Here is a 12,767-nt window from a genome sequence, read left to right as displayed (position 1 = left end):
CTACTCCAGTCACTGGCTCAGTTTACCTGTCAGTCCGTGTCCACCTGAGCTCTACTCCAGTCTCTGGCTCAGTTTACCTGTCAGTCCGTGTCCACCTGAGCTCTACTCCAGTCACTGGCTCAGTTTACCTGTCAGTCCGTGTCCACCTGAGCTCTACTCCAGTCACTGGCTCAGTGTACCTTTCAGTCCGTGTTCACCTGAGCTCTTCTCCAGTCACTGGCTCAGTTTACCTGTCAGTCCGTGTCCACCTGAGCTCTACTCCAGTCACTGGCTCAGTTTACCTGTCAGTCCGTGTCCACCTGAGCTCTACTCCAGTCACTGGCTCAGTTTACCTGTCAGTCCTTGTCCACCTGAGCTCTACTCCAGTCTCTGGCTCAGTTTACCTGTCAGTCCGTGTCCACCTGAGCTCTACTCCAGTCACTGGCTCAGTTTACCTGTCAGTCCGTGTCCACCTGAGCTCTACTCCAGTCACTGGCTCAGTGTACCTGTCAGTCCGTGTTCACCTGAGCTCTACTCCAGTCACTGGCTCAGTTTACCTGTCAGTCCGTGTCCACCTGAGCTCTATTCCAGTCACTGGCTCAGTTTACCTGTCAGTCCGTGTCCACCTGAGCTCTACTCCAGTCACTGGCTCAGTTTACCTGTCAGTCCGTGTTCACCTGAGCTCTACTCCAGTCACTGGCTCAGTGTACCTGTCAGTCCGTGTCCACCTGAGCTCTACTCCAGTCACTGGCTCAGTTTACCTGTCAGTCCGTGTTCACCTGAGCTCTACTCCAGTCACTGGCTCAGTTTACCTGTCAGTCCGTGTCCACCTGAGCTCTATTCCAGTCACTGGCTCAGTTTACCTGTCAGTCCGTGTCCACCTGAGCTCTACTCCAGTCACTGGCTCAGTTTACCTGTCAGTCCGTGTTCACCTGAGCTCTACTCCAGTCACTGGCTCAGTTTACCTGTCAGTCCGTGTCCACCTGAGCTCTACTCCAGTCACTGGCTCAGTTTACCTGTCAGTCCGTGTCCACCTGAGCTCTACTCCAGTCACTGGCTCAGTTTACCTGTCAGTCCGTGTCCACCTGAGCTCCACTCCAGTCCGGTTGCAGAGATCATTGAGGTCCGGCCAGTCTGACCAGACTCCAAAGCCTGCAGCACGAGTGTCCAATTTTCCATTGGCCTTTCTCCTGAAGCCCAGGAAGTTATGATCACGGAGTCCTTCTGTCACTGAGAGATGGAGTAAATCAGCTCCACGTGATCAAAGAAATTTCACTTTACACACACACACACACACACACACACACACACACACACACACACACACACACACACACACACACACACACACACACACACGCACACACACACGCGCACACACACATATAAAACAGAGAGCAGGTCTCTGAGCTCTGGGGTATTCGGGGTGGACATGGGAGTACTGCTCTGATAATCTCTCTGCATTCCCAGGAATATCAGACAGGAATTTTTACTGGAGGTAAAAAAATCCTCCCATTGGGATGAACATAGTTATTCCTCCCTGATGAAGAACTCCTGCCCCAGGCACACAACATACACACACTCTCACTACCGTTAAAATATGTGCACATCTGGAAGCGATAGAGAGACGCTGTCACTTTCAGCTCCCCCCCAGGCTTTTGAGTGAGCTCTTCACAAAATACTCAGCTCAGCAGACATTATATTACAGGAATGTAATCTAACCTACAGATTTAGATTATCCCTGTTCACACACAGACACACTCACAGACACACGTACATGGGACCTACCGGTTAATCAGGCAGTGATTCGCTGATTCACGGTTCAGACACACACACACACGTACATGGAACCTACGGGTTAATCAGGCAGTGATTCGCTGAATCATGGTTCAGACACACACACACACGTACATGGGACCTACCGGTTAATCAGGCAATGATTCGCTGAATCATGGTTCAGACACACAGCTTTAACGTTGTTATTTTTGTAGCTGACTTCCTGTTAAAGGATAGAGGGTAATTTTATAAATGACCTACATCCACTTGAAAAGAGAGAGAGCGAGAGTGAGGGGAGCGAGAGAGAGAGTGAGAGAGGGAGGGAGAGAGAGAGGGGGAGAGAGATAATCAGGTCTCTTAAAGTAGGCCTATTTTTGTTCCATCCCAGGTAGCGCATAACGTTCTGAGAACCATATGATTCTTATAGCTTGGGGAGAGGGTGGTTGTCCTATTGTTATTTTGCATAAACCTTCCCATAACATTTCTCACAGGTTTCCTCATGGTTCTGTTGAAAGTAATGTTCTCAGAATATGACATTTTTTTTCCATAAAAACCACAAGAAAACATTAGTAATGTTTAAAGAATCTTATTTAAAAACCTATAGCCTAGTGGTTAGAGCGTTGGACTAGTAACCAAAAGGTTGCAAGATCAAATTCCTGAGCTGACAAGGTAAAAATCTGTCGTTCTCCCCCTAAACAAGGCAGTTGACCCACTGTTCCCCGGTAGACCATCATTGAAAATAAGAATTGGTTCTTAACTGACTTGCCTAGTTACATAAAGGTAACAAAAAAACATATACATTCAGTTCTCAGCATCAACAAAACTCTCTATCCTCCATCTTGTTCAGGTGTGTTGGCTGCGCACACTATTGATCTAAATGAGTAGGTGTTTCCTTTGAAATAGGGTCTGTTTGAATAAACTAAAACGAACATGAGGTTTTTAAATAGCACGGCTGCTCCATCGTGGTGGAGTAGAGTAGACTAATTTCATGGGCAGAAGATCATAGGTTCAAATCTCACTGACACCGTGCCACAATAATAAAAAACCATGTTGCATGATTAATGCCCAAGCAAAGAAATGTCCATGTGTCCTGTGTTTGCTGTTCAAAACAGGTAACCCAAACGAAGCTAGCAGTGTTATTAAAAGTCTTATCGAAACATGTTCTCAGAACATTGTTTAATTACTTTCAAATAACCTATAATTTCCGTTCACAGAACGTTAATAAAACCTCCTCGGAAAACATTCAGGGAACCATAGAAACACGGAATCAGAACCTGCAAACCAATAATTAACATTCCCAGAAATGTTCACTTCCATTCTCAAAATGTCAACAACAACAACAACAAAGTCAGGAAATGTATGGCTTCGTTCCCGGAACCAATGGGAAAGCAAACATGCATGTTCCCGCAACTTCCAAGGAACCAAATGTGCTGGGTGGGGTGTATGTTGCTGCACCTGAAATACTTCATCATCATGCAGGTTTGTTGTTGATCCTTTCAGCTATCATTTTGATGTATTTATTTTTAAAAGATACGGCTTAGACGTGTCTAAAATGGCTCAGTACTGCTTCTTACCTGATCATAATCCACTAAACATCAGTTGCAAGGACGTGATAAAGTTTTGCTTTGATAATGTTTTGGCCAGCACAATGTTTTTTGTTGTCAATCTAGCAAACGGTAGCCAAACAGCCGAAGTTCATTTGGAATGTCATGCAGCGGTAAAAAAAAAGAAATGGTGTTTTACTCTCGGGGATTTCTATTTCTTTGCTACAATTGGTATGTAATTTACATTTGGCAATAGTTGCAGGTGGAAATGTTACATGTTTCAGTTTAGAGTCAGTGAATGTGATTGTCGCCAAATTGTGTTTCTTTCAGGCCAATTGTGTTTGTAGTTGGTCTCACAGAGGACAGACTGTAGGGTGTAGTTACAGCGCTGAATTTGTAGTTGGTCTCACAGAGGACAGATTGTAGGGTGTAGTTACAGCGCTGAATTTGTAGTTGGTCTCACAGAGGACAGACTGTAGGGTGTAGTTACAGCGCTGAATTTGTAGTTGGTCTCACAGAGGACAGACTGTAGGGTGTAGTTACAGCGCTGAAGCTCTAGAGAGCAGCATTGGACAGTTCACTACAGTAACAAACCATGCCGTTCATGGCAGTGGATGGGGCATCAGGTCAAGCACACATTGTCCTTTATCCTGGAAATCTGAACTTTAGAGTTTATTTTAAATCCAGTTTCAAGTTTGACTTGATGTAGTACTGATGAAATCCAGATATAATATATTACAAAGGTTATAATCTGTGTATTAATTGGCCAACATTAATTCACACATGCAATAAATACAAGTAGAGCACATTTCAAAACCAAAACGTTTTTATTTTTTCTTCTTCTGATACAAAAGTATTTTTTTTAATAAACATGTTTTTAGGTTTTAGACTTTTTTTTTTACAAAGATAAATTAGCATTTCTTATAATACATTAAAAGACATCAAACACCTGTTTCTCTTTACAAAATAGTTCATTTTCTAAAAGTACTTCACGGAGTTGTGGGGTTGGCAGTACCCAAAGGTCTTAGGTACTAACAGGTTAAAATCACACTTCAAAAGGCACTTCCTAAACCACACCCTATTCCTCATAGTGTTTGACTTGATCACTATAGGGGGAATGATAGGGTTGCATTTGAAACCTATTAACCAGAGTGTTATACATTCAGGTATAGACTGGCAACACAGTAGACACAGGCTGCAGTAGAGTAGAGAGACAAGCTGCAGTAACAGAGTAGAGTAGAGAGACAGGCTGCAGTAACACAGTAGAGTAGAGAGACAGGCTGCAGTAACACAGTAGAGTAGAGAGACAGGCTGCAGTAACACAGTAGAGTAGAGAGACAAGCTGCAGTAACACAGTAGAGTAGAGAGACAGGCTGCAGTAACACAGTAGAGTAGAGAGACAGGCTGCAGTAACACAGTAGAGTAGAGAGACAGGCTGCAGTAACACAATAGAGTAGAGAGACAGGCTGCAGTAACACAGTAGAGTAGAGACAGGCTGCAGTAACACAGTAGAGTAGAGAGACAGGCTGCAGTAACAGAGTAGAGTAGAGAGACAGGCTGCAGTAGAGTAGAGAGACAGGCTGCAGTAACACAGTAGAGTAGAGAGACAGGCTGCAGTAACACAGTAGAGTAGAGAGACAGGCTGCAGTAGAGTAGAGAGACAGGCTGCAGTAACAGTGTAGAATCCCTCTGTCTCTCTGCTGTCTCTCTGTGTTTGACTGTCTCTCTGCTGTCTCTCTGTGTTTGACTGTCTCTCTGCAGTGTGTGATGTGTTTGACTGTCTCTCTGCTGTGTGTGATGTGTTTGACTGTCTCTCTGCAGTGTGTGTTGTGTTTGACTGTCTCGCTGCAGTGTGTGATGTGTTTGACTGTCTCGCTGCAGTGTGTGATGTGTTTGACTGTCTCGCTGGAGTGTGTGATGTGTTTGACTGTCTCGCTGCGGTCTCTGTGTTTGACTGTCTCTCTGCTGTGTGTGTTGTGTTGACTGTCTATTGATGGTTGCAGCTTAATGCAATAATAACTCAGCTGATGCAGCAGATTTTATGGCAGTGGATTGCACAAGGGTGCAACTGTACAGACTGTGTGTGTGTGTGTGTGTGTGTGTGTGTGTGTGTGTGTGTGTGTGTGTGTGTGTGTGTGTGTGTGTGTGTGTGTGTGTGTGTGTGTGTGTGTGTGTGTGTGTGTGTGTGTGTGTTGATGTATTACAGCTTTTGTATAATGTATTTTGGGGGTTGATTGTCTAGCATCAGTCATAATAACCCTTCATGTACTTCTATCACCGGTAAAAAATACAGAAAGAACCTTACAGCGGTTCATTACTGACTGACATTCCTAAGGGTTCCATGAGTGACTGGAGAAGGTCAAGGGTTAAAGTTCAGAGTTCATAGTTGAGTGTCTGTTTCCTCGTTAAGACTGTGTGGAGGTCAGCTGTGCTGCTCGCTGAGGACTGAGGTAAAGGACACAGGCCTACGTTTCCCAAGTGCCTTAGCTGCACTACCATAGAGTCTAGTCACTACAAATCCCAGGTGCCTTTGCAGTAGCATAGCTTTATAGCGTCCAGAGTGTGGGTGGCTGGGCAGCCCAGCCTCCCGTTCCTCATAAGGCATGTTAACCAAGATACATCAGCTAGTCATAGTGCATTTCAGTGTGGCTGTAGTTTAGATCTGTACATCATCTGGACCATGACTCTCCAGTGTAAATTCAACCTTTAAAACAACTCTCTGAAGTCAGAAGGTTCTATAGATCAGCCCTACAGGGTCAGTCTTCTCTGGCAGTGGGTTAGTCTGCTAGGAGGGAGAGAACCACAGACAAAGCGGGCGTAGGAAACCTCTGTCTGCTTAGGGGTGCTATGTATCTGTTTGTTCTTCTCTTTTGCTCTCTCCATCAGCTAGTGGATCTAGTAGTGGGTTTGGGGGCAGGTTAATAAAGCTACCTGGTTCCTAACTCTTTCTCTCCCTCTCTACTCACACCACTGTCTCATTGCCCTTGCCAGGTTTTATCCAGCTGTCCCCCGGTGCCCGCTTGCCCCTCCCTGCCCGGCCGTCCCTCCACAGCCGGGCAGAGCACCGTTTCCAGGTATGGAGGGTTTTGGCCGACCAGATCCACATGCCCGACGTGATGCCTACCAGCAGAGACATAAAGATCCTCAGCATCTCTGCTGCCACGTATGAGTCCCTGGCACTGGCCCTGAAGTCCCCCCAGTGGGACAGCTGGTAGAGGTAGCAGCCTATCACGGTGGACGCAGGTACCATGTAGAGCACAGAGAACACCCCGATCTTCACCATCAGACGCTCCAGCTTGTCCGTCTTGGCCCCGTCCTTCTGCAGGTTGGAGCGGATCTTAAACAGGGCAACCAGACCGGCGCAGATGAACAGTGTCCCGATGAGGAGGTAGGTGGCGAGCGGGGCGACCACGAAGCCCGTCAGGGCCTCTTGCTGTAGGTTACCCACGTAGCAAAGCCCCGTGAGGTCATCAGCGTCTACTAGTCGCATGATGAGGATGACGATGGTCTTGACGGCGGGGATGGCCCAGGCTGCTATGTGGAAGTAGGAGCTGTGCATCTCGATGGCCTCGTGACCCCACTTTAACCCTGCAGCCAGGAACCAGGTCAGAGTCAGAATCACCCACCTGGGAGGAGGCAGAGAGACGGGTTAGAGAGCTGGGAGTCCACTATTCTAACGGTTTCATTCAAGTCTATTCCTTAGAGTGTAATACTTTTGACCAGTGTGTGTGTGTGTGTGTGTGTGTGTGTGTGTGTGTGTGTGTGTGTGTGTGTGTGTGTGTGTGTGTGTGTGTGTCTGTGTGTGTGTGTGTGCCCACCACAGTGAGGAGGCCATGCCAAAGAAATAGAGCAGGAGGAAGACGATGGCACAGCCGGTACTCTTTAAACCCTCCTGTACCAGAACAGGAACTGCTGCCTCCTCCAGATCACAGGATACACGCTCCCGACCCAGAGTCAGGCGCACCTACAGTGAGACAGGCAGACACAGGGGTTAGACCAGGGTCATCCAGGAGACCAGAGTCAGGCGCACCTACAGTGAGACAGGCAGACACAGGGGTTAGACCAGGGTCATCCAGGAGACCAGAGTCAGGCGCACCTACAGGGAGACAGGCAGACACAGGGGTTAGACCAGGGTCATCCAGGAGACCAGGGGTCATCCAGGAGACCAGGGGTCATCCAGGAGACCAGAGTCAGGCGCACCTACAGGGAGACAGGCAGACACAGGGGTTCGACCAGGGTCATCCAGGAGACCAGAGTCAGGCGCACCTACAGGGAGACAGGCAGACACAGGGGTTAGACCAGGGTCATCCAGGAGACCAGGGGTCATCCAGGAGACCAGGGGTCATCCAGGAGACCAGGGGTCATCCAGGAGACAAGGGGTCATCCAGGAGACAAGGGGTCATCCAAGAGACCAGGGGTCATCCAGGAGACCAGGGGTCATCCAGGAGACCAGGGGTCATCCAGGAGACCAGGGCTGGGTCTACATACTCTAGCATGTTCCACCCTCTACAACCACTGTGATTATTATTATCTGACCCTGCTGGTCATCTATGAACGTTTGAACATCTTGGCCATGTTCTGTTATAATCTCCACCCGGCACAGCCAGAAGAGGACTGGCCACCCCTCAGAGCCTGGTTCCTCTCTAGGTTTCTTCCTAAATTCTGGTCTTTCTAGGGAGTTTTTCCTAGCCACCGTGCTTCTATACATGCATTGCTTGCTGTTTGGGGTTTTAGGCTGGGTTTCTGTAGGGCACTTTGTGACATTGGCTGATGTAAAAAGGGCTTTATAAATACATTTGATTGACTGATTATCTACATTCCTCATCACTACTGGTAGCTGAAAGGACTGGACAGTTTTACAACAAACTACTTCCACCTCTCATATTAGTGATCATGGAGAAGAGGAGGCTAGTTTAAATGATTGAGAAACAGCCAAGGGCTTTTAAACTGATTTTAATCATGTAAGTCAGGAGTGGGCCACCCTGTTCCTGGGTGGCCCAGCAGGTACTGCTGGATTTTCTTCAAACTAGGCACCACACCGGATCAACAGAACTAAATGATCAGGTCAGTGGTTTCCTAAATTCAGCACACCTGCAACACTCCAGGACCGGTGTTGCCTACCCCTGCTCTAAGTCCTATGTCCTCACCAGGTAGGCCACGCTGTAGAGGTTGGAGCACATGGAGAGGAAGATGATGGGTCTCTCGGGGTAGGAGAAACGTGTTGAGTCCAGGAGGAAGGTGAGGACGGTCAGGGTGGTAGAGAGGAAACACAACACTGCCCACACTGCCATCCACACGTCTGTAAACACCTTGGCCCCGCGCCGGTACAGCCCTGCGTCATACCCACACTGCAGTGCACAGCTGTGGCTCCGCCTCACCCAGGCATACTGGTCTGGCCCGGCCCCCAGGGCCTGGCACTCCTCCTCCTGGGGGGGCAGGGGCCGGACGGGATGGAACGAGGCGTCCTCGTCCCCCGGACCCTCCATACACATGTGGTTGTGGTCGTTCTGAGGGGGAAACAGGCTGCAGTTCAGCAGCTCTGGCCAGACGAAGCCAAACTCTACTAGGACTGGCAGACACTTCCTCTTGACAGACAGACACATGCTGCCACACGGCCCGATGGGGATGGGAACCTTGTCTGTACACATGGGTACGTACACCGCACACAGGAAGAACTGGAGAGAGAGAGAGAGAGAGAGAGAGAGGTGTTATCTTTGCATATGTACACTTAATGAATTTCTAAAATCATTTATGATGATTCTGTGTGCATTGCTCTGTCTGCTTTCCCTGTGTTGCATCATGGTCCTTAGTCTGCTTCCTATTCTAATTTCAGACTACAACTGGAAATGAAAGGAACTGTGTTTAGGGCTTAGTCAGGAAAACCATGCAACCATCACAAAAGTTTGTGGTGAAACCTTTAGTGAATTTTAAAATGATTATTAAAGCCACTACAACAAAAACAGTTCATTTAATTGTCATACAGCTAATGTGATGGAGAGATTTATTTTTATATAACAAAATTCTGATTTACAATGACGGCCTACCGAAAGGCAAAATGCCTCCTGCTGGGACGTGAAGGTCTAAGGAACTTTAACTGAGAGAGACAAACTCTACTTTCACTCTCTGGTCAGTTCACTTCAGTAAGGATAACTGTCTAGCCATAAACACACCATCTATACAAGTTCACTTCAGTAAGGATAACTGTCTAGCCATAAACACACCATCTATACAAGTTCACTTCAGTAAGGATAACTGTCTAGCCATAAACACACCATCTATACAAGTTCACTTCAGTAAGGATAACTGTCTAGCCATAAACACACCATCTATACAAGTTCACTTCAGTAAGGATAACTGTCTAGCCATAAACACACCATCTATACAAGTTCACTTCAGTAAGGATAACTGTCTAGCCATAAACACACCATCTATACAAGTTCATGTATCGGGGCTAAGTGTGTGTGTATGTGGGGGGGGGGGCTACCGTGTGGCGTGGGAAGCGCAGGGCAGCATTGTGAGAGATGATATCAGTGATGTTTCTCTCTGTTGGAGCTGTGATACTGTTCTGTGATCACTAGATGAACTGGAGAAGGCTTGTTTTCCGCCGCAGCAGGTAACCTGAGTTCTGCCACTGTTCACAGCCCAGTGTGTGTGTGTGTGTGTGTGTGTGTGTGTGTGTGTGTGTGTGTGTGTGTGTGTGTGTGTGTGTGTGTGTGTGTGTGTGTGTGTGTGTGTGTGTGTTAGAAAGAGCCTAATCTGTTGGATGGCGACTTCTCACGGCCGTCAGTCCAGAGACGGACAACTAACCTGTATCATCCAGATAACTAACCTGTATCATCCAGATAACTAACCTATATCATCCAGACAACTAACCTGTATCATCCAGACAACTAACCTGTATCATCCAGATAACTAACCTGTATCATCCAGATAACTAACCTGTATCATCCAGATAACTAACCTATATCATCCAGATAACTAACCTGTATCATCCAGATAACTAACCTGTATCATCCAGATAACTAACCTGTATCATCCAGACAACTAACCTGTATCATCCAGATAACTAACCTGTATCATCCAGACAACTAACCTGTATCATCCAGATAACTAACCTGTATCATCCAGACAACTAACCTGTATCATCCAGATAACTAACCTGTATCATCCAGATAACTAACCTGTATCATCCAGATAACTAACCTATATCATCCAGATAACTAACCTATATCATCCAGATAACTAACCTGTATCATCCAGATAACTAACCTATATCATCCAGATAACTAACCTGTATCATCCAGATAACTAACCTGTATCATCCAGATAACTAACCTGTATCATCCAGATAACTAACCTGTATCATCCAGATAACTAACCTATATCATCCAGATAACTAACCTGTATCATCCAGATAACTAACCTGTATCATCCAGATAACTAACCTATATCATCCAGATAACTAACCTATATCATCCAGATAACTAACCTGTATCATCCAGATAACTAACCTATATCATCCAGATAACTAACCTGTATCATCCAGATAACTAACCTGTATCATCCAGATAACTAACCTATATCATCCAGACAACTACAATGCCACAATAATACCACAAAAGCCCTTAAATAAATTAGAATTTGAGTAATGGACTGAATGTATGTTAATATATGTCAATGGTCAAGGTAAGGGATGCTCTTAGAGACAGAGTAGCCAGTGGGTTGTTGTGTCTACAGACTATGGAGTGGTAAACCACAGTAATTATCAACAGAATTGGATCCATTCATGCCATTACCATCGAACCACACAAATAACTACTCATTGGTCATTTCAGTCAGGACAATAAAAACCTTTTGAGAAAGACAAAATGGGATGGATTTAATTTCCATCTTCATGGTGGTTCAGGCAGACAAGCGGCCTTACAGAGAGTAGTACTGAGGGCAGTATTGTTGTTATCCTATGGGGCTTGCCTGGCCCTCTCCTCTCCTCAGATATATATTATATCACTGCCCCGTGCTGCTGAACCAAGAATGGATGGTCTCCCTGTGACTCTGTCATGTGCTCTCTGTCTCCCTCTCTCCACTGCCTGCTCCAACACACAGCCCAACCCAGCCTGAGAGCCAACATGTGTGTGCCTTTAGTCGGCTGGAGCAGCTAGAGAGAGATTGTTTATTTCACTTTTGTATATGATCTACTTCACTTGCTTTGGCAATGTTAACATATGTTTGTTTCCCATGCCAATAAAGCCCCTTGAATTGAATTGACAGGGAGAGTGTGTGTGTCTGGCCAGGGAGGGGGTCTTGTATTACTATCCTTGTGGGTACCAGAAATCCCTCAAAGTCCCCACAAGGACAGTAAAAAAAGGAAAATTCTCCCTTGTGGGGACATTTCTCATGACAAAGGTTATTTTAGGCTTAGGGCTAGGGTTTAGGGTTACAATTAGGGGTAGGGGTTAGGAGTTAGGATGGCAGGTAACCTAGTGGTTAAATAGTATTAGGTCAGTAACTGAAGTGTTGCTGGTTTGAATCCCTGACTAGGTGAACAATATGTTGATGTGTCCTTGAGCAAGGCACTTAACCCCAACTACTCCTGTAAAGTCACTGGATGAGAGCGTCTGCTAAATGACTTTCATTTAAAATAAGGTTTGTTAGGTTTAGGGATAGCAGTGTGTGTGTGTGTGTGTGTGTGTGTGTGTGTGTGTGTGTGTGTGTGTGTGTGTGTGTGTGTGTGTGTGTGTACCTTCAGTTGGCTGGAGCAGCCATACTGTATGAGTGGTGTGAAGGTGGTGAGCTGGAGTTCGGCGTCTGACTGCAGGACGTTGCCCACCAGGTTGGGCATCTTGGTGACGTTGTAGCCCAGGTCCTGGCACATGGCGATGCGTATCGGGTCGCACGTCATCTCCTCTGTCTCTTCGCCGAACGCACGCACCAGACCAAGGTGTCCTGGAACACACAGCAGCGCGAGGGAGAGCGCTACCGCCGCAAGACCGTCCACAGCCCGACCCATTGTCACGAGGAGGAAAAGTTCCAAAGCTATCAATTGATCGGGTTCCGGGCGTTGCCTGGTAGGGTAGTCCACCGGGTACTGGGGAAACTTTAGTCCACTTCAGAGTGCGCGGTCGCCAATATGAAACCCTCCACTGGAAGCACAGTTGGTAACCTACTCCAACCCGTCAAGCGAAGTTGGAAACAACTTATCCAAAAGCAATAATAAAATGAACTGTTATATCCAGATTTTCCTTGCAATTAAACTCCTGCCTCGCTTTGCAGTATCTGTTTTGATAGTTCCTTCTGTGGTTTTTCACGCACGAGACCTCGGAGACATCCTGGAGCCCTGTCCGTTGTGGTTCCCCGGTATAGTAGCTCCGTTAGGTCTTTGCGCTGTGGTAAGAGGCTGCTGGTCTGTCTCTGTGGGTTCTGCCCGCGCGCCTCCGCCCCACTCCGTAAAGAGCGAATTCTCCTTCTCTC

At 46.8% G+C, this 12,767-nt stretch overlaps 1 protein-coding gene across 1 annotated transcript; it reads right to left on the bottom strand.

Annotated features, from left to right (window-relative positions):
* Positions 1-6,167: 6,167 nt before the first annotated feature.
* On the bottom strand, positions 6,168-12,706 carry fzd4 (frizzled class receptor 4). The gene is made up of 4 exons (XM_029773721.1): positions 12,040-12,706; positions 8,447-8,974; positions 7,118-7,263; positions 6,168-6,925 (listed from the first exon to the last, which is right to left on the bottom strand). The coding sequence occupies exons 1-4, from the start codon at positions 12,304-12,306 to the stop codon at positions 6,262-6,264; spliced, it is 1,605 nt and encodes a 534-aa protein (XP_029629581.1). The 5' UTR covers positions 12,307-12,706; the 3' UTR covers positions 6,168-6,261.
* Positions 12,707-12,767: the final 61 nt, after the last annotated feature.

The sequence above is a fragment of the Salmo trutta genome, chromosome 13 (assembly GCF_901001165.1).
Source record: "Salmo trutta chromosome 13, fSalTru1.1, whole genome shotgun sequence".
NCBI lineage: Eukaryota > Metazoa > Chordata > Actinopteri > Salmoniformes > Salmonidae > Salmo > Salmo trutta.
The sequence above is the reverse complement of the archived record's forward strand: the minus strand, read 5'-3'. Positions and strand labels throughout refer to the sequence as shown.

What these genes read in the sequence shown, in the direction of transcription:
- fzd4 (XM_029773721.1), bottom strand. Translation starts at nt 12,306, where the DNA reads ATGGGTCGGGCTGTGGACGGTCTTGCGGCGGTAGCGCTCTCCCTCGCG. An exon ending in GCTGCTCCAGCCAACTGAAG is followed by an intron (nt 8,975 to 12,039) that starts GTACACACACAC and finishes CTCTCTCTCCAG; the next exon opens with TTCTTCCTGTGTGCGGTGTA. An exon ending in GGCATGGCCTCCTCACTGTG is followed by an intron (nt 6,926 to 7,117) that starts GTGGGCACACAC and finishes GCCTCCTCCCAG; the next exon opens with GTGGGTGATTCTGACTCTGA.